We start from the raw sequence: 26,314 nt of genomic DNA, 5'->3' as shown, positions 1-26,314 counted from the left end.
ACGTTAGAGGGTCTCAGAGTGTTTGTTACCCTGTAATCTTAATGGCTGAGATGGGAAGGGTGTCCAAGGTTTCAGGCCTTTCAAAGGCATTACTTTTTGCAGATGGTTCCGTGCCCCCATGCAAATGGGGAGAGTGGGGGGGAAAGGGAACGTATTATTTTCAGAGATTAGGTCAGGAGTATGTCTTGGCTCAAAGTACACCATGCATAAAGGCAACCTGGCTGGTTGAATGAGCCACATGAAACCAAGCAGCGGGAAGCACCCTGGGATACTGTGTTGGCGGAAGTATGCACGGTACAACCATATGGAGGACAGTCAGACAGTGTCTATCAAAAGTGCAAATGCACAAACCTTTCAGGTCAGCAATGCTACATCTAAGGATTTTTCCTATATACAAGGATTTGCATTTCAGCATTATTTGTAATAGCAAGAAGATGGAAACTGCCACCAACATAGGGCAGTGGTTAAATATATTGTGGCAAATCCATACAATGGTATATTAAGCTATCCTCTATCTACTACCATGCAATGATTCCTAAGATGCATGGTTAAGTGGAGATAAAGACTTGGCTTACTAGTGTTTATTTCTGAAAATGAAGAGGGTGGGGAAAATGTGTCTGTATATATACTTCGGTGTGTGTGCGCATAGGTAGAGACTCTCTAGGGGGATCCACAGGAACCTGACAGCTTCGGCTGCCTCTGGGATGAGGGGTGGGGGTTACTTTTCACAGTTTACGTTTTGTACCTTTTGAATTTTGTACCATGTACATGTATTGTCTATTCAAAAAATAAAGTTTTAAAATTTTCACTTTGTTTACATTTTTTAAAAAAAGAAACAAGATGTCAGATTTTTGGTCAGTAAATCCACTTTCCTTAGGAATTTAAAGTCCTTGAGCCCAAAGTGGTTGATCTCATTTTCTCAGGTCTTAGGGAAAACAGGGAAGCGAAGAGGGGGCCTTCTCTTCTGGAAGAGCACCTCTGGGCCTCCAAGCAGTGGGGGTGGCTCTGCTCTCATTGTGTGGGTTGAGTGGCAGTCGGGGGGACGGGTGGATGGACGCCCAAGTGGCTGCATCCTGGGACAGACCATGGCTGCTGCATGGTCACCTCCATCTCTTGAGGATCACAGCCCAACCCCTGCTCCCCTGGCTTTGGGCTTTAATAACTGAAGATGGCACCTCTGAGTCATGGTCCAAGGGGAGCCCCGCCTGTCTCGCATGGAAACACTGTGGGCGATCCTTTCCCGTCCCTTTGTTTTCCAGATGGTTTTTACAGTACCGATTTTGTTCGGCTCTAGGTGGCAATGTGTGCAGCCCCAGGAGAGGAATCATGACAGCTGTTTGAAAACAGTCGTGAATTCTATTTGCCGAGAATTGGTTTACAGATGGGTGTCTAACCCAGTCATGGCCAGTACAGAGGAGACCTTCCCACTGATAATCAACTCGAGATGGCAGAGAAGAGCTTCTGTTCTGGCAGCTCATTTGGGGAAGGGCAAGGGGTTTGGAGCAGGCTTCACCATATCGAGAGCATCAGAAAGGACCTCCCAGCACCCTGAGCTCAGCAGAGTGAAAGGCTGAAAAGAGCTTGGCTCCCTGAGGGCATGACGCACTTCCAAACCAACCTGGGGACCACTTGCCTCCATATTTCTTGTTCTATGAGAAAAATCCCTGTTCACTCATTCATTCAACCAACAAACAATTGAGGTTCTGCTCTGGGTCAGGCCCTGGGAATAGATCCAAGCAGGCAAAGGAACTTGTTTTCCTAGGGCTATATTCCTGTGGAATAGATTTGAATAGATAATACATGTACATGGTACAAAATTCAATACAAACAGGTGACACACACACTGTCACGTGTCAATGTGCGGACTCACTGACTCAGCAAAGACGCAGATCAGGACTGTCCAGTACGGTGGTGATGGCTGCAATTTTATGAGTAGTCAGAGAATACAACTTTACGTTCTTAACTGAAAACTGCCTCGGTTTATGTTCTGACGTTTATACCAGAGGGCCAGGTGATTTGTGCCTATTAGAGACACTACGCTTTTATCCCTCCCATCAGTGATTCTCGGTGTTCAGTCTCCTGTTTCCATCTAGGCCAGCAGTAGACATCGCTGTAGCATTCTGCTTTGCAAAGTGTCTCCTGTCCCTAATTGCCTTGCTTTCACTTTTTAGACACACTGATTGTCTCTGAATTCTATAAACTGTTTACTTTTACTTGCTTTCATTTTATTTTTGTCACATATAAGCCAGATACTTGTTTATGATTTAATGCTACAAATACTATTTTTTGCACGATTTAAAATTACTCTCAAAGTTGATATTCTAGGTGTCGTCAGGTTAATTCAAGGCTTCCCTGGTGGCTCAGTTGGGTAAAGAATAAGCCTGCAGTGCAGGAGACCCAGGTTCAATCCTTGGGTCAAGAAGATCCCCTGGAGAAGGGAATGGCTACCCACTCCAGTATTCTTGACTGCAGAATTCCATGGACAGATGAGCCTGGGGAGCTGTACAGTCAGTGGGGTCTCAGAGTCAGACATGACTGAGCCACTAACACTTTCACTTTCACTTCAGGTTAATTCAGGTTAAGAGAGAAAAAGTATTTTGCATTTTTCTAGATTTGTGTGCTTTTCTGTTTTAGAGGTTTGACTCATGAGTGTTTTCATCATGAAAATCCTATTTAGAAAAAATTACTGTTCCTTAATTGTCTGCCCCTTCTTTAGGATATCTATGTTCTTACCACTAAATAAATATTAATAAGCAAAACCTCACTAGCCCACTCCAGTGTTCTTGCCTGGAGAATCCCAGGGACGGGGGAGCCTGATGGGCTGCCGTCTATGGGGTCGCACAGAGTCAGACACGACTGAAGCGACTTGGCAGCAGCAGCAGTGAAGGAATGAGTCACATAGGTAGATGCTGTGTGAGGACAGGTCCAGGCAGAGAGAGGAGCAGGTATCAGGGTGTAGGTAGGAGCACGCACAGCAGGTGAGTCTGGGGAGCGGGAAGGGGACCCCCATGTGTGGGCACCATGGGAGGGTTTTAACAAGATTTCAGCGAAGACGCCTCTGGTGGTACTGCAGGCTGCAGGGGAGGCAGGGGCCAAAGCAGGGAGCCCAGCTAAGCAATGACTGATAATCTATATGCAACACACCTGAGACAGAAGTTTAAAGAGACAGTGCATACCCTCTCCATACTACAGTCTAATGTTTTTCCTGTTCTATTTAATTTTTGAAAAATGCTAACTACTGTACTGGATTCCATTCTTCACTCCCCAGAGCAGACACCCTAGTCACGGCACCCTGGCAGGTGGAATGTGCTTCCTCACCCCTTGACTTCGGGCTCGGCCTGGTCTTGGGTTGTTAGCAGCCTTTACAGGAGCAAAGGTTTGAGGACATGCTGTGTATGGCCCTCTTGTAGCCTCTCTGGAGAAAAACTTACCCTGCTGGCCAGAGGAGGTGCAGACACACATGGAGCAGACCGAGACCAACCTGCAGCTTGAAGCTGAGCCCAGCCTGAACCAGTGAAATCCCAGTGACTCACAGACACCTCAGCAGAGGAGGCTTGTTGCTATACACCACTCAGATTCTGCAGTGATTGTGTGCAGATGTTGAGAACATAGCTGACTGAGATGATCACCAACTGATTTCATGGCAACTTGACCTGGAGTTTAAAAGACACTCCTCTGTACCATCCAGCTTCAGTGCGGAGGGAGCAGGTCAGGGGCCAAAGAGAAGGCTTCTAGGGTGGTACCCACACATGGAAGAGATGCTCACAGAGGACAGCAGTTGTGAACAGAATCCAGAGTTTCCTCAGACATGCCTGAAGAAACATGGAGGCCATGATAAAGGGGAGAAAAATAGCATGCTTTATGCAGGACGAAATTTATAAAATAAAACTGCTAGGTTAGCCACATCCACCCTACAGGCCTGGAACTTTATGGAACTGGATTTGGACATGAAGACCCTTCAGTGATAACGTAATCAGCAAATGAATCCTGACAAGATTAATTCCAGTTATAGCTTCCTGGCCTTGTCTCCCTCATGTCCTACAGGCAAAGAGATTTGAGGCAGAACAGAGACCAGGCTTAAGGAAGTTCCTGCAATATTTACTGTAAATCTGATATTTTGTCAATAGATTTCTATTTCTGATACTCTGTATTAAAAGGAATCACATATGGATACATGGATATGTATGGCTGAGTCTCTTTGCTGTTTCAGTTCAGTTCAGTCGCTCAGTCGTGTCCAGCTCTTTGCGATCTGATGAATTGCAGCACGCCAGGCCTCCCTGTCCATCAGCAACTCCCGGAGTTCACTCAGACTCACGTCCATCGAGTCCGTGATGCGATCCAGCCATCTCATCCTCAGTCGTCCCCTTCTCCTCCTGCCCCCAATCCCTCCCAGCATCAGGGTCTTTTCCAATGAGTCAACTCTTCACATGAGGTAGCCAAAGTACTGGAGTTTCAGCTTTAGCATCATTCCTTCCAAAGAACACCCAGGACCGATCCCCTTTAGAATGGATTGATTGGATCTCCTTGCAGTCCAAGGGACTCTCAAGAGTCTTCTCCAACACCACAGTTCAAAAGCATCAATTCTTCAGCACTCAGCTTTCTTCACAGTCCAACTCTCACATCCATACATGACCACAGGAAAAACCATAGCCTTGACTAGACAGACCTTTGTTGGCAAGGTAATATCTCTGCTTTTGAATATGCTATCTAGGTTGGTCATAACTTTCCTTCCAAGGAGTGAGCATCTTTTAATTTCATGGCTGCAGTCACCATCTGCAGTGAGTTTGGAGCCCCCCAAAATAAAGTCTGACACTGTGTCCATTGTTTCCCCATCTATTTCCCATGAAGTGATGGGACCAGATGCCATGATCTTAGTTTTCTGAATGTTGAGCTTTAAGACAACTTTTTTACTCTTTCACTTTCATCAAGAGGTTTTTTAGTTCCTCTTCACTTTCTGCCATAAGGACGGTGTCATCTGCATATCTGAGGTTATTGATATTTCTCCCGGCAATCTTGATTCCAGTTTGTGCTTCTTCCAGCCCAGCATTTCTCATGATGTACTCTGCGTACCAGTTAAATAAGCACGGTGACAATATACAGCCTTGACGTACTCCTTTTCCTATTTGGAACCAGTCTGTTGTTCCATGTCCAGTTCTAACTCTTGCTTCTTGACCTGCATATAGGTTTCTCAAGAGCAGGTCAGGTGGTCTGGTATTCCCATCTCTTTCAGAATTTTCCACAGTTTCTTGTGATCCACACAGTCAAAGGCTTTGGCATAGTCAATAAAGCAGAAATAGATGTTTTTCTGGAACTCTCTTGCTTTTTCCATGGTCCAGCAGATGTTGGCAATTTGATCTCTGGTTCCTCTGCCTATTCTAAAACCAGCTTGAACATCTGGAAGTTCATAGTTCACGTATTGCTGAAGCCTGGCTTGGAGAATTTTGAGCATTACTTTACTAGCGTGTGAGATGAGTGCAATTGTGCAGTAGTTTGAGCATTCTTTGGCATTGCCTTTCTCTGGGATTGGAATGAAAACTGACCTTTTCCAGTCCTGTGGCCAAATGCTGAGTTTTCCAAATGTGCTGGCATATTGAGTGCAGCACTTTCACAGCATCATCTTTCAGGATTTGAAATAGCTCAACTGGAATTCCATCACCTCCACTAGCTTTGTTCGTAGTGATGCTTTCTAAGGCCCACTTGACTTCACATTCCAGGATGTCTGGCTCTAGGTGAGTGATCACACCATCGTGATTATCTGGGTCATGAAGATCTCTTTCGTACAGTTGTTCTGTGTATTCTTGCCACCTCTTGTAATATCTTCTGCTTCTATTAGGTCCATACCATTTTTGTCCTTTATCGAGCCCATCTTTCATGAAATGTTCCCTTGGTATCTCTAATTTTCTAGTCTTTCCCATTCTGTTGTTTTCCTCTATTTCTTTGCATTGATCACTGAGGAAGGCTTTCTTATCTCTTCTTGCTATTCTTTGGATCTCTGCATTCAGATGCTTCTATCTTGCCTTTTCTCCTTTGCTTTTTGCTTGTTTACCTGACACTAAATCAAAACACTGATTGTTTTTGAACTTTTTTTTATTAGGGTATAGCCATATACCCCAATACAAAATAAAAAGTTCAAAAATAAATAAAAGGAATTACAAGTACACCCTTAGATAAAGTTAATCATCAACTGATCTGTCTCAATAACCTCACATATGAAGATGACACCACCTTTATGGCAGAAAGTGACAAATAAAGAGCCTCTTGATGGAAGTGAAAGAGGAGAGTGAAAAAGTTGACTTAAAGCTCAACATCCAGAAAACTAAGATCATGGCATCTGGTCCCATCACTTCATAGGAAATAGATGGGGAAACAGTGGAAACAGTAGCTGACTTTATTTTGGGGACTCCAAAATCACGGCAGATGGTGACTGCAGCCATGAAATTAAAAGACATTCCTTGGAAGGAAAGTTATGGCCAACCTAGACAGCATATTAAAAAGCAGAGACATTACTTTGTCAACAAAGATCCATCTAGTCAAGGCTATGGTTTTTCCAGTAGTCATGTATGAATGTGAGAGTTGGTCTATAAAGAAATCTGAGCACCGAAGAATTGATGATTTTGAACTGTGGTGTTGGAGAAGACTCTTGAGCGTCCCTTGGACTACAAGGAGATTCAACCAGTCCATCCTAAAGGAGATCAGTCCTGTGTGTTCATTGGAAGGACTGATGTTGAAGCTCAAACTCCAATACTTTGGCCATCTCATGCGAAGAGTTGACTCATTGGAAAAGACCCTGATGCTGGGAAAGATTGAGGGCAGGAGGAAACGGGGATGACAGAGGATGAGATGATTGGATGGCATCACTGACTCAGTGGACATGGGTTTGGGTAGACTCTGGCAGTTGGTGATGGATAAGGAGGTCTGGCGTGCTGCAGTTCCTGGGGTCGCAAAGAGTCAGACACATCTGAGCGACTGTACTAAACAGATCTGTCTCAGAAACTGAGCATTTTGTAATTATAGTGAGTAGTCAGGGAAGGCCTAAGCAAAGAAAAAGTTCAGGTCTGAAAGGTCCAACAAAAGTTGCCATCAAATTAGTCAGCAAACAACAGCAAACTCAATGTAAATGATTCCCTCTGCCTGGGATGCTTCTATAATGATCTTACATGAAGTCAAGGCCCAGGTCAAATAAACACAATGATAAAGCATCCTATCCAATAGTGAGAGTAAGCCTAAAAATATCACTGCCCCCTCCTCCAAACCATACCCAGATGCTTCCTCTAAGGCCCCTTGCTGGAATCCAAGTAGAAAAGTACAAGTGAACCACTACACCACGTGTGGGTCTCATGGTACAAAATGCAAGGCAACATTGAAATATGGAGTCCAGTCAGATTTCGGTTGTGTTCCCTTCATTTTCCCATGTTAAGATTCAGGCAGACTTGAGTCCAGGTACCCGTTCTGCCACCAAACGGGTCACTGGGCCCTGTGCTGAGAATATGGTAATGAGACAAAGGAAGAGCAAATCAGCTTCAGATAAAGGACACAGCAAATGCTTAGTCGCTTCAGTCATGTCCATCTCTTTGAAACCCTATGAACTGTAGCCTTCCAGGCTCTTCTGTCCGTGGGATTCTCCAGGCAAGAATGCCAGAGTGGGTTGTCATGCCTTCCTCCAGGGGATCTTCCAAACACAGGAATTGAACCCATATCTGTTACATTTCCTGCAGTGGCAGGAGGCTTCTTTCCCACTAGCCCCACCTGGGATGCCACTCTTGTATGAATTCTGGCCAATTAGCAATAACTGCCGAATGCATTGTCCAGAAAGGATTCTGAGGCTGAGTTCCAGCTCAGTGGGAAGATACGCTGAGATCGATTAGCAATGTCCATCACTCGGTGAGCGGGCATAGCTGCACACTTGCCACCTACCTGCTGTCTTTCTGGAGGGCCTTTGGCATCGCTGCCCCTGTAGTCCAGGCCCAAGTGGTATGGTTCCCAAACATCATTAATATTCAGTGCTGGGACAGCTCTGGCCCAGATCACAAATGAAGGGGAGAAATTCCAGTTCCCTTCCCTCTCCAAGCCCTGGGTTTATCTCTGCCTGGTGAAAAGGTTCTTGAAGGCATTGTTGTAGTTCTTATTAAATGCTGTGTAAATCAGGGGATTGAAGAAAGAGTTGGAGTAGCCAAGCCACAGGAACACGCTTTTCCAGATGGGGGGCAGGCTGCAGGCACAGAGGGGGCCGATGAGCTCAGCCAGGAAGAAGGGGATCCAGCACAGCACGAACACGCCGATGAGGATGCCCACCATCACTGCCGCCCGCTTCTCCTTCTGCTCCCGCCACGAGGCTCCGCTCGTCTGAAAGGCCACCATGGGGCGGCGGGCCGTGAACACCATCTCAGCCTCCTGAGGGGCCTCCTTTACCTGCGAACAGAGGAAATGCATAATTCAAACATAAAATGCATAATGTTGGGCAATACAGTGACATACAATACATCCGACCTTGGCCAGCCCCTCCCCCTCCAGCCTCATACAAGATGCACTGATGCCATCATCATTGTGTGTGTGTGCTCAGGCGTGTAAGTACTCTTTGTGACTCTAAGGACTGTAGACCACCAGGCTCCTCTGTTCATGGAATTTTCCAGGCAAGAATACTAGAGTGGGTTGCAATTTCTTCCCCCAGGGGATCTTCCTGACCCAGGGGTCAAACAGGCATCTCCTGTGTCTCCTGCATTGCAGGTATATTCTTTAACCTGGGCCATCAGGGAAGCCCAACTGATGCCATAATCCACCCCCAAATATTAATGCTAGGTGAAAAAGTTCTTGAAACTGTAGATTAAAATATGTCCTGAAGGTTCTTCAGGGACTGAGAGTGGTGGTGGTCCCCACGATGTCAGATGTTAGAACAAACAATTCTTTACCATCTGAGCTACCAGGGAATCCTAATAAAATAATAATATGATCTAAGAAGGGGAACAGGGGGAGGTAAAGAACATGCACCTGGGTGTCAGAGCCTGGCTTGAGCTCCAGCCCCACTGGCCAAGCCATTTCCTGCGTATGAAGCTGGGTGACCAAGCCCCCTCCCCGCCATAAGGCCATTGTGAATGAACACTTGGAATGTGTGTGTGCCCCCTGCCACAGGCACTCACAACTCAGTACTCATGGATGGGGGTGGAGCTGGGACCCGGACCCTGAATGGAATAGACCCAGGCCTGCCCCTCACAAAGTTCACAGCCAGAGAGGCAGGCCGCCTCTAAATATCAATATTGCAAGAAATTATACGATTACTGTGTTAAGTGAATTCACTTTAAATTAGGAGATAATTTTGTATTACCTAGCTTAAAATAAACAAAGTGTAAGTGACTTTGTGGTGATAATTAGCTACCATTTAAGGAGCCTCTGGCTGCTCTCCACCCTCTCACCCCCGGCCTTTGGTCACTTCCTATCTGCCTCTTGAGTCTCAGCTTAAAGGCCACCAGCCTCAGAGCAGCCCTGTTGCCCCTTTAAACTCAATCACATCTCTCTGTGATCTGGTACCACGTTCCCCTCCTTTGTAGCCATGTGTGTGATCATGGGTGTTACATGTGGTTTCCCTCTGGCCCAAGCTGAACCACAGCAGGCTGTGTACAGCCAGCCTTTCCTTGTACAGCACCTGCCTGGCAGCACCACCTGGCACCCGGTCAGTGCCTAGGAAACAGTTGCCACACTGATCATTTCAACCACATGCTCCTCGCCTGCATGTCTCTTCCTTTCCAGAATGCTGCCAGTCATGATGCTGGTGAAAACACAGAGGCAAGGGGCTCCCAGGCAAGGCCTGCAGCTAGTTTCTCTCCCAGACACAACTGGCAGCAGCCATCAGGAGAGCCACCCGACCTCGAGGCACCAAGGGAAGAGCCCGGGTTCCTCTCACCTGGGGTAGGATGGAGCTTAGAAGGCACCCAGGTGGTCTGATCTGTGCAAACCTGGGGCTCCTCCCTCTAAGATATACCTTCAAATTCTCCGTCTCTGCTACTTCCTCCCAACACTCATCTCTATTTATTTGGAAAATCACTAAGTCACCCTGAAACAGATCATGGTGATACGAACAAAGTTGAGTCCTTTCCTTTCTGAGTGTAAACCCAGCCTCCTCCCGCCTGCCAGTCAGAGAGAGAAGGAAAAGGCAGGTGACTCCAGGAGAGACCAGCCAGCCTTTCACTCCTCCCCACCCCTCGGCCCCTTACAAATTCCTGGCTCCGCAAACACGCACCCTGTGCAGACCGGCGGGCACTCCCTCTTTAATGAGCCATCCCAAGGTTTCTGGTCCCCCCCAAGGCAGGTGGGAGCTGAAGCTCATCTCTCCCCTTTAGAAGAGGTGACACTGACCACATGACATCTCACATGATGGGTTACCATCATCCGCTAACAGAAGTCTAAGGGAGAAAACGTGACATCCTAAAATCACCTATGAATATTGGCAGTCTACTGTCCACAGGAAACAATATTATCAGGGCAGAGAGGCAGTGGAAGGTGGTTTGTTTGTCTTTCTCCCATTCAGCTAATTAATGGGCACTTTTGAAAAGATTTCTCTGCTGACATCAATGACCTCCCAGGCTCTTGAATTCCTTCCTCGCTTAACACAATTCCAAATCCTTGTCATGCTACGAAATAAACACATGGGGTCAATTCAGTGCAAAGGGATCCTGGGGGAAGAGAAACAGAAAAGGCAAATCCACTAATTAAATAGGTTTAAAACACCTCAGCCTCCACCACTGCAGCATTTGCCAGAGTCCCCCTTTGCTCCACCAAAGTGGAGCCTGTGTCCACCGCTTCTCACCTGAGCCTACTGCACCCTGTGCAGAGGGACAGGACAGACAATGGAATCTTTCCAGAACAGCCTCAGAGAGTCAACAAGTCAATGAGGTCAGACCCTGGTTTGCTAGAAGACTGATAAGCATGGCTTTTTTCATTCTGAAGAAATATAAAACCAAAAGACACAAAGAACTATTCCAGAAAGGCCACTGTAAAACAGACACTTGTAATGAACAACTCTGATTCGCCCTCATGCCAAACCTTCAAGCGATTATCTCCATTTGACAGCTGAGAAAACACAGAACCTACTTTAGGATCACATTTATGCTTGGGATGCCTTCAGAATGAATGTCTCTGGCTTCCTGGGAAATGTCTCAGGGCTCCAGCAGCCAGCTCTGGGGCCAGGCCTGAGCTTCTCCATCTTTCCTCTTTGGTTGGATGTCTCCTCAGCCTCTTTTCCCTGACAATGCTCTCTAGCAGTGGCAGTCACTCAGTCATGTCCAATGTTTATGATCCTATGAACTGTAGCCCTGCCAGGCTCCTCTGACCATGGAATTCTCCAGGCAAGAGTACTGGAGTGGGTTGCCATTTCCTTCTCCAGGGGATCTTCCTGACCCAAGGATTGAACCCCAGATTTCCCGCATTGCAGGCAGATTCTTTACCGTCTGAGCCACCAGGGAAGCCCTGACAATCCTCTCTACATCTGTTGTAAAACTGACCATTCTGGCCTCACAGGTTTCAGACCTTAGAATCCACTAATCTGAAGGTAAAAATACTGACTGTAGAAGGCACACAACCAGTAGCACCTGCCACCTTCTGTCCTGCTGTAAAAGGACAGGTGCTTTGAGTACACAGAATTTTGGAGATATCAGATGCTATGAGCAAGGTCATACGAGCAGGGCAAAGCAGAACCAAGGTGCCTGCCCATCTGTCTGGCTCCAGGCCTCTTTGGCTTCTCTTTGCCACTGTGAGACATGACCTAAAAGATGAGTTCACTTAAACATCTCCATAGAATCTGAGGCTTTTCCATCTAAAATAAATTAAGGACCAAATCAGCCCAACAATATATGCTGACATTTATTAATCATCTACTGGGGCTTCCTTGATGGCTCAGACAGTAAAGAATCTGCCTGCAATGCAGGAGACCTGGGTTCAGTCCCTGAGTCAGGAAGATCTCCTGGAGAATGGAATGGCGACCCACTCCAGTATTCCTGCCTAGAGAATCCCATGGACACAAAAGCCTGGTGGGTTACAGTCCCTGGCGCCACAAAAAGTTGGACGTGACTGAGCAACTAACACTAGACAAGTGCACGTAGGGACTACATACTGGAATTGTTCATGAAGTCCCAATTTCAAACATCCTGTCCCACTATTCTCATAAGCACTCTGATACCAAGGCATGGATTCTGAATCTTCATTCTGACTGTGAATATTGTGTCACAATCAACACTCCAGGAGGGCAGGGACATGAGTGTCCTGTCCACTGAAGCATCCCCAGTACCTAGTGTAATGTATGGTCTATAGTAAAATCTCAACAAACACTAAATAAATAGTTATTTGGGGGAGACAAGTCTCTTTTAAGTCTCTTGTGTTTCTACACATTTGCCAGCAAAGGCACTGACAGCTCTTGTTTCTGACCAGCCTGTCAAGGATGTTTGTATAACAAACAGCCTTGGAAGAGTGAGAGTATCTCCCAGTAGGAAAGAAGACAGATTTACTTGCAACCCATTATTAAAGATTCAGGTTTCCAAAAAGCGAAAGGCAGGTTTATATATTGTTCAGTCCTGGACAACACAGACTTGAGTTCCCTAATCTGGGAGTTTCCCTACTATTTGTGATGCAAATCCAGCTGGCCCACTCCATGTCAGTCGCATGGGACTTCGAAGAGAAGAGAACAAATGCACACATGAAGGTCACGCTGCCTGTGTAACACGAGTAATAACGCCCTTTGACTCTGACCCAGAAGGCTCGTGCCTTTTGTCAGTATCCACTAAACTAGGGTAGGCTGACTTGTTAGCTTGCCAGCAGGGAAAAACCTCAGACTTTCAGAGCTCCTGACCGTCATCTCCTGCTTGGCCACATGGTTCCACACACCATCTTACTCGGATATAACAGTAGCCAGTAACTAAGGAACAAGGAAACCAAGGCTCAGAGCAAATTAGTGATTAGACAGGACTCCAATCTGAGCTCCCATTTTTACATTTCCAGCGATGAAGATCTTTATCTGTCATATATGGTGGTCTTCCTGGAGGATGACAGTGAGACAGTAATACATGGCAGGACCTCAGAAATGTTAATTTTATGTCCCCTTTAAGTAAAAGGAATGTCCCTTCCCTCCCCTCTAATTAAAAAAAAAAATTCAGCTGCTGCAGAAAACACCCGCAGACATTTGTAAACTGCCAATGTTGCCAGATGAACAGCCTAAGAAGAACTAGAAAAGGAAAGCAGAAAAAAGAAAGATGGTTCCTAGTCACTTCTGAAACCGACAGGTCTGGGTGGTGACACACAGGTCAGGCATCCAGTACAGCGAGGCTCTTCACAAGGCTGGTGGTGAGGACACACCGCCCCTGGTGACTAATGAAGCCCTGAGGCCTCTTAGAGAGGACAGAGGACATGGAACCGCATCCAGGCTTGGCTGAAGGCAATCCGGATTGTAACTGGAATTTCCCATTTCTTTTCAGAGCTCAAAAGGGCCAGGAGATGGAGTACCCAGGGCACCATTCTCTCCGCCCATGCTGTACAGAGATACCCAAGCTCCAAGGTGTACTTCTCAAAGGCACCTTGAAGAGAAAACTAACCAAAATAGCCCCTCAAAGTAAACAGAAGCTGTCTAAAACTTGTCTAACAAACTACAACAGGAAATTTTCTCAGCAGTGTCCCTTGTGCAAAATATTTCAGAAAATAAAGATGTTTTCTTGTTAAAAAAAAAAAAACAACAGAGTAATAAAGCAGAGTGCTGCTGGGCTTGAAAAAAAAAAATTACCTTTCCCTTGAGTGTAATTACATACACCACAAAGAACAGTTATGCTAAACTCAGTATGTTCATAACATAAAGGATAATCGCTATTATTACTTCATTTGGAAAATATGAATTTGGTGGTGGAGGGTGCTTAATCACCCTGGGATGGCTAAGGACTCACTGGAGTTAATACTGAGAAAGGGAAGCTGTGATCAATTGTGTTACTTAAAATTACACAACACTTGTCTCTGTTCTAATATCATCTGATCTAGTCATGCTCTTTTACGGGTGGAGGCCAATGGAAGGTCCTCTGTTAGAGTTCTTACCTTGAAGCCCCCAGACTCCCAGGCCAGAGAGTCTTGGCATAGAAGGAGGGTGTAATGAAGAGAGGGACAGTTTTGCCTTTGGCACAGGCATTCTCCAGCCTCAGTGTCCTGATATGGCTGCACAGGGGGCCGTGGCTCCCCTGACAACCACTGCCGACTGTGGAGAGTCCCAGTTCCTACTGCACCGTGGGTTCCATTCTTCCAAAAGGTGGGTGGGAGGCAAGACTGAGGATCACCCTCCAAATAGGCTTCAGGCAGTGCCCTAGGCACACTGGGCAAGCAGGCGCCTACAAGCCTTTCTGAGCAGCAAGTCCAAAGCCTTCTTTAATTTTCAAGGAATTCTGTGACCCAGGAAAGGGTTAATAACCATGGAATTTGAATCTCATTCTTCTACCAAGAAACTCAATCTTCTCCAAGAAATACACGGATTTAAGAAGTAGCTTGTTGCAAGGTCACTGGGGAAGACACCTGATTCCTGCACCATACTTTGTCTACATCCCCCTTGGTCTTCCTTCCCTGCACTCTCCCCAACAATCCAACCAGGGGAAAGGGAAATGGAAACAGAGGTAAAGAGGCAGAATGAATGTAATGATGGAAGAGAACAAGGAAGAAGTTTATAGAGAGGGGAAAGCCAGGGATATTTCTAAAAAGTCTAGAGAAAATGCTCCTTTGTCCACGCAAGTAGTTCTGGAAACTCTCAGACAATTAGGTATCAGTCTTAAAAGAATCAAATGATAAGCCAGATGGATTGTTACCATGTAATTTGATGAATAAACTTCACTTTTCTAAAGTTAAAATAACCTTACAATTTGATGAATAAAATTTACTTTTCTAAAGTTAAAATAGTCTTGCATGCTGGCATAGGACAGGTTTGAGTCATATTTCTTTTAATAGATGGAATCAGAATGAGGGTGGTGATTTTCCACCATCCTCTTCTGAGAGCTTAGCTCTGACTGAACTCTGGTCCCACACGTGGCTAGGTCCACAAGACCTACAGCCCCTTAGTCTTTGGGGTGGAACAAATGACCGCTAAACACTGAAGATGTGACAAAAACATTAAGTGTTCTGCATAGTTTTTAGGTAACTTAGGGCCTATATACTGTATGCGTACAACACAAATCTAATGTGGAGGATTAGTCTGGAGAGGCAAATATTTTGTAATATGACATTACCTAAAATTCAGGTCCAAGTCATCACAAACCCAATAGTTCAATACTACACATTTGTTTTGACCTTTACAGGTTACAAAGTGCTTTCCCAAATACTGTCAGTCTTTCAAGACCACTGTACTCTGGACGAAACACCTGTAAGACATAATTGCAGACTTCCCTGGTGATCCAGTGGTTAAGAATCTGCCTGCCAAAGCAAGGATACAAGTTCAATCCCTGGTCCAGGAAGATCCTCCATGCTGCGGGACAAGTAAGCCTGTGCGTCACAGTTACTGAGCCCAAGCTCTAGAGTCCGCAAGTCACAACTACTGAAGCCTGTGTGCCCAAGGGCCTGTGGTCCACAAGAAAAGCCACTTCAGCAAGACTGCACACCACAACTAGAGAGGAGCTCCCGCTTGCCACAACTAGAGAAAGACCTCGTGCAGCAACGAAGACCTAGCACAGACAAAAAAATAAAGTAAATTTTTAAGACTTTATTACATTTATAATTCTGTAATTGTAGTTTACTAACATGAATCCCTGGAGAGCAGAGACCACTTCTATGAAATCTCAGAGGCTCCCATGTTGCCTGATGCACAGGTCAGTACAAGTCAAATAACCTTGAATACCATCTGCGTGGCATTTTGTGGTGATTTTAGAATACATTCATGGGTTCATTCACTCATCTCCCAAAAGTGGAGCCTAATTCGCTTTCTCTTGAGGGTGGGGTGGATTTAGTGACTCACTTCTAATGAACAGATTTTAAGGGAAGTGATGAAATGTAGCTTCTGAGACAGATCATAAAAGGCATTGCAGTTTCCCCCTTGCATCACTCTCAGACTAGGGGAAGCCAGCTACCATGTTGGGGATGACACTCAAGCAGCCCTTTAGAGACCTCCCACTAACAGCTGTGTGACCCACAGCTACAACCACAAAAGACCTTGGACCAGACCACCCAGCTAAGCTGTTCCCAATGCCAGACCCACAGAAATGAGTTCATACATGTTTGTTGCTTTAAGACACTAAAGATAGGGGTAATTGTTAAGAAATAAATAACTAATCCACCTATAATGGTGAGTAACAGCAGTAAGAGTATAAAATAAAATAATAACATTATTTATAACATAAGTTAGTTTAACTTATAAGAAAAATTGCAAAAAATAGTAATGAAAATAGTACAGCAGCCATCATTTAGGATTTACTATTTTAGTTACTCCATATACACAGTTATCTCATCTACTCTTCACAAGAATGTTAAGAGGCAGATAGCCATATTTCTATTTTACCTACAGGGAAATACAGATGTAGCTGAACTCACTTGGCTAGAGAGTTAATAAGTGGCACAAAAAGAATTGAAATCCAGGTCTCCTTGTTTCCAAATCCCAAGTTCTCAACCAATGTGCACACTGTCTCCCAGAACATATTTATTGATTGAGTGAATGAAAGACGGTATCAACCAAGGTTGCAAAATAACCTTCTTGAGCCTGAGGCATCCATGCCTCTGTGGGCCCTTCTTCCATTAAAAAATATTAAAAATTATATTTTTATGATCATATTATTATAAAGACTAATATAATCAAGGCTGAACTCATTATTACACATTCATTACTATTATATTCACTTTCCCTCTAAAAGAAATTAAACAATTTCCATGGGCCCCTAAAAGTATGGAGGCTCTCGGTGGTGTACCCACTAAGCCTAATAAATAAGCATGCCCTGGTATCAGGCACAGCTATCAGACAAACAATTAAAACGAACAATATGTTTGATGTTGCATTTTAAAAACCAAACAAACCATCTCTATTGACTTCGCTTTTTTCCTCTTCTAAGCAGTAAAGAGTATAGGATAGTAGGAAAGAATTATAACCCATGGGGGATGCATTAGGGACAGCAGAATATACTACATCATGGTGTCCCATCTACGAGGTGGGAAAAAGGATGCAGGTGGGAATTAACCCTCACTCCCAAGAGAAGCGGGTGGTGCCTCTGTATTCACTTGTGTTCAGCTCCTACAAAGGAGTTCATAGTTATGAGATTCTGCTCCCTATGGATGAGCTTCTGCAGCGGCTCAGGAGGTATCGAATCCACCTGCCAATGCAGGAGACACAGGTTGGATCCCTGTGTCAGGAAGATCCCCTGGAGAAGGAAATGGCAACCCACTCCAGGTTTCTTGCCTATGAGCCGAGAACCCTATGAACAGAGGAGCCTGGTAGGCTACAGTTCATGGGGTTGCAACAAGATGACACAGTGGGTACCTCAGAGCTATCTGAGAACGTGTCTTCCAGGATGAAGTTCTCAGAAAGTCTGCCAAAGGAAACATAATTCTCAACTTTTAGGTTGTATTTGTTTTTTCCAGTTGACATCCCCATGACCCACCTTGACTGGGATATGACTGTCTCACTCCCACGAAGTTCTAGATGCTTGTGACAGTGCTCAGAAATTAAATTCCTGGAGAGAGCACAGCATAATGAAAAAGGGATAAATATTGATAGATCCAGGACAGACTTTAGCTTCTCCACCCAATAACTGTGAGGTCATGGATGAACTCACTTTATGGCACCAGAATTGGATCATCTGAACTGTAGTGCTGGAGAAGACTCTTGAGAGTCACTTGGACTACAAGGAGATCAAACCAGTCCATCCTAAAGGAAATCAACTCTGAATATCCACTGGAAGGACCAGTGCTGAGGCTGAAGCTCCAATACTTTGGCCACCTGATGTGAAGAGCCAACTCACTGGAAAAGGTCCTGATGCTGGGAAAGATGGGGGCAGGAGGAGAAGGGGTGACAGACCATCCTTGGTCACGGTTGGATGGCATCACAAACTCAATGGACATGAGTTTGAGCAAGCTCTGAGAGATAGTGAAGGACAGGGAAGCTGGCATGCTGCAGTCCATGGGATCACAAAGAGTAGGACGTGACTTAAAGACTGAGCAACAACAAAAATGGGAGCTGTGAGGCAAAGATGGTTAATGCTCACCAAAGAGCCATAGATTCCCCTAATCTTCACAGCCAGTGTCTGGCCAATGGACTGCGAACAGAAGAGACTCTTCTGGGTAAGGCATGTAGAAGCTGCTGTATTTCCAGGTCTCACTTCCTCTTCCACAGCAACCTCAGAAACCACATGTTCAAGACAGCATAACTTAAAGATGACAAGGGGCCTGGATCCACAAGTTACTGCCTGGAGAAGAGCAGAGCAGCGGGAGGGCCACCAGACCCACACTGAACTTTGAGTGAAACTGGGTTAAACCATTAGTCTGGGGATTCTGTGTTACTCAGTGTATCTTAGCTTATCCTGACAAATAGACAGTGTATTGCCAACGTATCTGGAGCCTGAGGATTAAATAAGAGGAAGAATGTAAAGGTCACCGTGCCTGGAAGACAGAACTCACTCACTCAGCATTTCTTTCCATGTCTACTTTCAAAATTCGAGGCATGATCGCAGATCCCTCCCTGATCCTATTTTAGTGTTGGAAACCTAGTCACAGCATCCTGGAAAAGGTGAGGGGTGTCCACAACCTCATGACCAGAGGCCTTCTGCCTTCCTAAGTGCTCCCATCACCCACAGAAAGCAATAAAGACATTTTGCAGGACCTAAATTCAGCTCTACTCATTTCCCCTGGAATGCAGAGAAAAGCAGGTTATATGGAGTGAAATCAGTCAGGAAGAGAAAAACAAATATCACATGTTAATGCATATATATGGAATCTAGAAAATGGTCCCAATGAACCTATTTGCAGGGCAAGAATAGCAACGCAGATGTAGAGGATGGTCTTATGGACACGGGTGGAAGGAGAGGGTGGGATAAACTGAGACAGTGGCATTGACATATATGCAGTAGCATGTGTGAAACAGAGAGCTAGTGAGAAGCTGCTGTATAACACAGGGAGCCCAGACCCGCCTCTGTGATGACCTAGAAGGGTGGGATGGAAGGAGAGGGGAGGAAAGGAGGCTCAAGAGAGAGGGGATGTATATATACTTATGGCTGATTCATGCTGTTGTACAGCATAAATCAACATACCATCGTAAAGCAACTATCCTCCAATCAAGCTGTTTTATAAAACAGGCGGGGGAAGGCACAGAGAGAGTATTTCTGGCACATTAAAATTTCTGTTCAGGTATGGTCAACAAGCTTGCAACTGCTGACTCTGCAACATTACCCAGAAGTTTGAGTGATGGTTTGCTGGAGCCTAAAGAAGCAGGATGTTCTGGAACCCATCTCATCTACAACCTCAGCATCATATGATACAAGACTCTTAGCCATGACTTAGACCAATGCTGTGTCTTAGAGGAGCAAGCTTGCAGCCCAAAATGTGAAAGAAGCTCATTGCTGGCAGGTGGCTAAATCACTAGGCTGCCCTGCCTCCCAGAGAACTTTCCCCCTACCAGTGACCATCCTGATTGTCCAGGTCCCCCATCATCCAGGCACATCTGCTTTGTTATCAACTGCTTGAACAGGGTCTGTCAAAAACAAACACTAAACTCAGGCGTGGCAAGCCTTTCTGGCATCCATTTCACCATGATTTCTCTCACCCTGGATCGATGTAGCCAGTAAAAGTCTGCCCTGCCTTGGCAATCAGATAGAAAAAGGATAATCACCCCAGGCATTTCCAAGGGACCTTTCAAAAGACATCATTAATTCTGAATAAAGCTCTCCCCTAACAACACTTTCCAATTATAGACTTGACATTCCCGTTTTATCCTACAAAACTCCTCTGCCATTTCATGAAGGGTGTTGGGGGCGGGGGCGGTAGGCGGGAGATGCCTGCTTTTAAAAATACACACATTTGAATAACCTAAGCATCTGAGTTAACTTACAAAATTAAAACAAAGCTAACAACAAAAAAAACTTACCCTCTTTCTTTCCCTCCTCATGTCTCCTTCCCCTGGTCCATACATTGTATTAGGAAAGAGGCAATAATTCCTATTATTCTCCAGGACTGAGGGTCCTGAAGCCCACACTCACCCAAAAGGAAAGTTCGAGGCTTCGGGGATGAGGCGGGAGCTAGGGTCTATTAGGGTCTGGCCAAAAGGCCGAGGGGCTTACCAGGTGGCTCAGCGGTAAAGAAACTACCTGTCAAGCAGGAGGTGCAAGTCCGATCCCTGGGTGGGGACGATCCCCTGGAGGAGGAAAAGGCAGTCCACTCCAGTATTCTCGCCTGGAGAATCCCATGGACAGAGGAGCCTGGCAGGCTACAGTCCATGGAGTCTCAAGAGTCTGACGGGAATTACAGAGTAAACAACCAACCAACCAACAAACAAAAGGCCCCATTCTAAAAACAGTGGAGAGAAGTTCTGCCAAACGGAGGCTCCTCCCTCTCATTCATTCATTCATTCGTTTCCGGCGCCCATTGTAGATTGCCGGGCAACGCCCTGGCCCTGAGGATCCCCTCGCTGCAGGCAGCTCTGCGACCCCTCCACCCCCGTTTGCCAGGCACTGTGCCGGGTGTCTGCATTCTTTATCTCAGGTCAGCCAAGAGCCCTATTATGTAGGAGTTAACCAGTCTAAAGAGGAGGAAACAACGCCCACAGAGATTAAGTAACTGCCCCAACGTCCTGAGCTTTTCTCTTTCCAAAGTCACTGAGGTTGAGACAGTGAAAGAAAAGTGATACTTGGATTCTTTTTCATCCTTCCTTTCCCCTTGGCAGGAAGCTGGCCAATAGAGTGAATAGTCTCGGAACTGCAGGGGTGAATGAGGGTGCAGTGGAGATACAAATACGGGGCGAATGGTCACAGAAGGTTCAACGGCAGGACGAATTTCCAGCCCCCTGCGGTCACGCTTGGTCTAGCTGCGGCTAGGAAATTGGCGACTGAGGACTCCCACGGATACAATAGCTCCAGGGGAAAAGCAACGGAGGGCACAGTGGATCCGCCGCGTGCTCAACGCTGCCGAGCAACACTGCCCCTGCCGCCCCTCTCAGCCGCATGGTGCCGCGGTGCCCTCTCCAGCTCCAGTCCTAGTGGGCAGGTGCTGGAACTCCCCCCACCGCCCCCCGCGCCGCGCACCATCTACGCATGAACCCTTCGTGTGCACGCCAGGCGCTAGTGCTGAGCTCCTCCGCGCGCGCTGTAGCAGAGCAGATGGCAAGCTCCGCGTGCGCTCCGGTTGGCCAACCTGAAAAGCTTGCGCCAAGTGTGCAAACTTGCACCTCCAGCTCTCCCTATCGCCAGGCTTCCTCGTCCCTCAGCGATCCTTTTCCCAAATCCCCATTCCCCAACCCGCGCCTCACCTGCACAGTGGAGGGCAAGGGCAGCACAGCCCTGCAGCGGCGACCGAAGCGAAACTTGGCCGCCTTATATATCTTCCAATAGACAAACAGCACCACGCCAAGCGGCAGGTAGAAGGCGCCGCAGGTGGAGAAGACTGCGTAGGAGGGTTCCTGGCTCACCTGGCAGCGCTGGAGTCGAGCGTCGTACGCCTCGCCCCAGCCGAAGAGCAGTGGTGCGAGGGCGATGAGAGCCGAGAGCGCCCAGGTGAGCGCGATCATGAGCATCGAGGCGCGGCGGCGGGTGCGCAGCGTGTACTGCAGGTGGCGCGTGATAGTCCAGTAGCGGTCCAGGGCGATGGCCGCCACGTTCCAAATGCTGGCGGTGCAGCACATCACGTCGAAGGAGATCCACACGTGGCATAGACTCCGGCCCAGCAGCCACCGTCGCCCCGCCGACAGCTCGCTCACCAGGCTCAGGGGCATTACCAGCGCTGCCACTAGCACGTCCGACACGGCCGTCGAGGCCACCAAGTTATGCGGCACACGGTGAAAGGCGCGGACCCGCAGGATGGTGACCAGAACCAGCAGGTTCCACAGGAACGTGGCCGCTATCAGCAGCACCAGCAGCGTCACTACCAGCACCGAGAAGACGGAGAAAGGCGGTTCTCGGCCCGGCGGGGCCGCACCACCTGGGGTCGATCCGACGACCCTGCTTGGGTTTGGGCTACTGCTGAAGGCTTCGGGTCCCAGGCGAAGGGCGACGCCGGTGGAGGCCACCGAGAGGTTAGCTGCTTCCATTGCGCGCGGCATCCCGGCTCCCCCGCGGGGACGCAAGCGCGCCCTGGGCTCGGGGTGGACGCGGCGAGTGAGGGCGTGGAAGGGGGCCTTGCGTGATGGGGAGGGCAGAGGAGTCCAGTTCGCCCTACTCTGGTCCCTCACTGGGCCGCAGCTCCCCGCCCCTCTGGCGCCTCGCCTTTGAGTCCTCGTGGGTCTCTTTTCCAGTGGAGGAAAAAGTGGCCCCCTCAGCAGTCCAACTCCTCCACCTTAGTCCCTGCGCCAGTCCCTCCTGCCTTGCCTCGCTGTTCCCAGGGCAGCGGGCTGTCACAGGGCTGGGACTCCGAGGGCGTGGCGAGGGTCCGCGCAGAGTGGGTTTGGAGAGGGGCCCGCGACTCCGAGCCGGCGGCCCCTGAGCAGAGCTGCTCCCGGGGTGGGCGTGGGCGGCGTGGTCTGGAGAAGCAGCCGACTGGAGCAGGGTCTTGAGGCTGTCCCGTGGGTCTCCCTCTCCCCTCTGCGCCGAGAGAACCCTAAGGCGGGAGTCCCCGAAGAAGGTTCACAATAGCCTAGGAATTTCGCAGCCGGACCCCCGGGACTTGCCTGAGGTACAGTTTGACATATGGAGACAGGGGGACCCGCCCTCTCCGGGACAGAGAGGTTCTGCTTTCCTCGATCTCCATCCTAAGTGTACGTGAACTAGGAGACTCTGGTGTTAGGTATGTCAAAGTGGAAGCTTCTCGACCCGGCTCCATCCTGCCTGCAGCTTCCCGTACTTAAACACTTCTGCCCCTCTGAGGATTCGGGCTGCCTTGAGAAGTTCTCTCTCTGGCTCTACAGAGAAAGGACTCAAAAAGTTTCAAGCTGTTTGGCCGAGGCCCTGATAAGGGCGTGTCCACCACCTCGTCTCCGTCTCTAACACAACCTTCCTCAATTTCCACCTTGCCCTCCCTTTGCAGTTGCCGAAGTTCCTGATCCTAGGGCACGTCTTCCAGTTCTTCATATCCAGGGTGAAGATGGAGTTATATTTTGTTTTCCCTGGACATCCCTTTATATTCCCCTGGACAAAGGTGGAAACCAATGGGAAATGAAATTCCCCTAACCCGCCCCGCCTCGCCCGTTTCCAGTCTCTTACACTTTAAAAAATAGTTCAATCAATGCAATCAACTTAAAGCTGCCTTACAGCCTGTTCCTGGAAGTAGAATAGAAATGTAAAGAACACAGAGCCCAAACTGCCCCATCTCTTGTCAGGGCAGCTTGGTTTCTTATTAACACCTAGCCTCAGGCTGAGCAGGGGGTCCGAAGAAGGGGCTCTCTGTGGAAAAATGCCCTAAGCTGCAGTGGGTGATGGGGGTTCCTCCCTGGTCCTCTGAGCCTCCCACCGCTGGCATCTAGAGAAATCTTTGGGGATCAAGGACAGCAAGAATGTCTTTGCTCTCCTTTCCTTATCCATTCAAAGACTGGGGACGTTTGCTCTGCATCCTGTGTGGGACTGTTCTTACTAACACACAGAGACTCACTCCAGGCAAAGGAGTCAGAGTGAAAATATGTGCACTTTCAGGCATAATGGTCAAGTGGTTGATAAAAAGTATCGGAAATTGATGAACTGTTCAGGGATCACAGAGGGGAGGACGCTCTCTGTGGTGGGAGAAGCCCTTAGGCTTACTGAATTGTTAGGAAGGCATTTCAGTGTTGCACAGAGATAAATGGAGGACGGGACCTGGCCAGAGTGTGAGTAGCTGGGGTCAAGCCACCAGGAGATGGACAAGCAGGGGTAAATGTCGAGGAGCAGGGTTTGCATGAAACGTGGAAAAAGCTGGATTTAGGATGGTGTTGAGAAAATTGACGTGACAAACACCATCCTTTAGAAAGAAATGGTGACTAGTCTTTGAAATAGTTTCACAAGAATTTTCTTCCTCTCTTATTGGGCAAACATTCTAACAATAGCAAAAAAATATAAAAAATATAAAAGTATTCATTCTGCCCCAGTCACATGCAGGGCATGCTTTTGTTTTCTGTTCTTTGCATCTATCTACACACATTTTTCATGCCTAAAATCAATTTTTTAGTTTGCAGATTTTTCTTAATATTTTTCATGTTGCTATAAATACTCTCTTCATAGTTATGTTTCTTTTTTTATGTTGTTCCATGTATTAGGTCAGAGACTTGAGCAACTTAAGCTTTCTGAGACCGTTTTCTCATTTTAAAAATGAGGATAATTGTATCTGTCATGAGATTATTATAAAGCTATAGTTTAATAGTTTACTAAGAGTTCAGTAAATGATGACTGATGCTACTATTTTAAATTTCTATTTCTATTTCACAAGAAAATTCCATTTTCTTATGACCTTTTGACACAGATTGTATTTCTCTGGTCCAGTGTTACCATCTCAGACCATCCCTGATCATCGGATCTACAATCTGTCACTCTATCTAAAGGCAACTCTGTCCCACTCTTCTGTATTGTCTTCACAACAGTTCATGGGAATCAGGTTATTTATTTAATTCCTTTTTGATATCTGCCTCCCTACTATGTAAGATCTTTTTGAAAGAAAACTGAAAGGATTTGTTAGTTGCTCAGTGGTGTCCAGCTCTTTACAACCCATTGACAGTAGCCTACCAGGCTCCTCTGCCCATGGAATTCACCAGGCAAGAATAGTGGAGTGGGTTGCCATTCCTTTCTCCAGGGCGTCTTCCTGACTCGGGGATAGAACCCTGGTCTCCTGCACTGTAGGAGGATTCTTTACTGTCTGAGCCACCAGAGAAGCCCAAGCTCTTCTTAGGCAGGAAATATATTCACCACTGTATCCTGAACATCTACAGTTGACCCTGGAGCTGGGGATTAGGGGTGCTGTGCTGTGGAAAATCTACCTATAACTTTACAATCAGTCCTCCTATCTGCAATTCTGCATTCACTGATTCAAACAACTGCTTGGTTGAATGGTACTGTAAGAGGTATTTATGGAAAAAAAAAATCTGTGTATAAGTGCACCTGTGCAGTTCACACCCCTGTTGTTCAAGGGTCAACTGTATTTTAGTGCCAGGTACATAGAAGGTGATAATAAATTTGAATGGATATGTTGAATGAGTAAATTAAGGCACTGTTGGGAGAGGTGATCCAGGGCCCTGAGCCCCCTGCACATCCATATAGTGCAGGCCAAGGTTACCAGGTGCTGATTCGTTATTATCCAGGCTATCTCTTAGAGTTGTATGTATAGTAAGCCACCTTACAGGGTGAAGGAATCCCTCCCCCTGGGCCAAGGGCAAGCTTGCTTCCTTCCATTACTATGACCGTGAGGAGTCCCCCAAGCGAAGTGTTCCTCTCTGAAACCCAGCCCCCTGCCTATGCAGGGTCCAGCCTGGGGCCCTTTCTAGAACCCCATGGACTTGGGAGACATGGAGAGCCAGTACACATGAACATGGAGCTCCAACTGCAGCTTCTTCCCAGAGGAATGAAGTCCTCTGCCTTTGGCCTGGGAGTCTTTTGTCTTGTGACAGCATCTATGAAAAAGTTACATAGCCTGCAAACAGGGTAAACTCCTAGGCCCTGCTCAGTTCTTGTCAGGCCTAGGCCTTTGGTTTGCTGATTTTCCAATTACAATTAGCAATTACACTGAGCCTGGTGGCTCAGTGGTCAAAGAATCCTCCTGCCTATGCAGGAGACTTGGGTTCAATCCTTGGTCCGAGAAGATCCCACATGCTGAAGAGCAACTAAGCCCATACACGATACTGAGCCGGTTCTAGAACCCGTGAGCCGCAACAACTGAGCCCGTGTGTCAAGCGTGCGTGCCCCGGAGCCTGTGCGCTGCGATGAGAAGGCACCACACTGAGAGGCGTACACACTGCAACCAGAGCCCACTCGCCACAGCCAGAGAAACAGCCTGAGCAGCAGCGGACGACCAGCACAGCCAGAAATGAATAAACAAATAAAACTGTTTTAAAAATTATAATTAGCAGAATTGTTTCACTCTTTTGAGATTATCTCCTTGATATATTTTCCCCCAAAATTTAGTAACTGAGTAGAACAATGGGAATCATGTGATTGCTCTTTTTACATAGTTTCAAAGTGTACCCTAGAGAGATTTAATGAATCCACTGTTGTGTTAGCTCTAGCACTGGAGAAACAAG

The 26,314-nt window shown here is 47.0% G+C and overlaps 1 protein-coding gene across 1 annotated transcript; it reads right to left on the bottom strand.

Moving 5' to 3' along the window:
- Nucleotides 1-7,915: 7,915 nt before the first annotated feature.
- On the bottom strand, nucleotides 7,916-22,213 carry LOC138432829 (5-hydroxytryptamine receptor 5B). The gene is made up of 2 exons (XM_069574440.1): nucleotides 21,437-22,213; nucleotides 7,916-8,409 (listed from the first exon to the last, which is right to left on the bottom strand). Exons 1-2 carry the CDS (start codon nucleotides 22,211-22,213, stop codon nucleotides 8,077-8,079), a joined length of 1,110 nt encoding a protein of 369 aa, XP_069430541.1. The 3' UTR covers nucleotides 7,916-8,076.
- Nucleotides 22,214-26,314: the final 4,101 nt, after the last annotated feature.

The sequence above is a fragment of the Ovis canadensis genome, chromosome 2, assembly GCF_042477335.2.
Source record: "Ovis canadensis isolate MfBH-ARS-UI-01 breed Bighorn chromosome 2, ARS-UI_OviCan_v2, whole genome shotgun sequence".
Classification (NCBI taxonomy): Eukaryota; Metazoa; Chordata; class Mammalia; order Artiodactyla; family Bovidae; genus Ovis; species Ovis canadensis.
Note: the sequence above shows the minus strand (reverse complement) of the source record. Positions and strands in the feature narration are given on the sequence as shown.

Coding starts and splice junctions, on each gene's coding strand:
- LOC138432829 (XM_069574440.1), bottom strand. CDS start 22,213: ATGGAAGCAGCTAACCTCTCGGTGGCCTCCACCGGCGTCGCCCTTCGC. Junction 8,410..21,436: donor CCTTGCCCTCCACTGTGCAG/GTGAGGCGCGGG, acceptor CTCTGTTCGCAG/GTAAAGGAGGCCCCTCAGGA.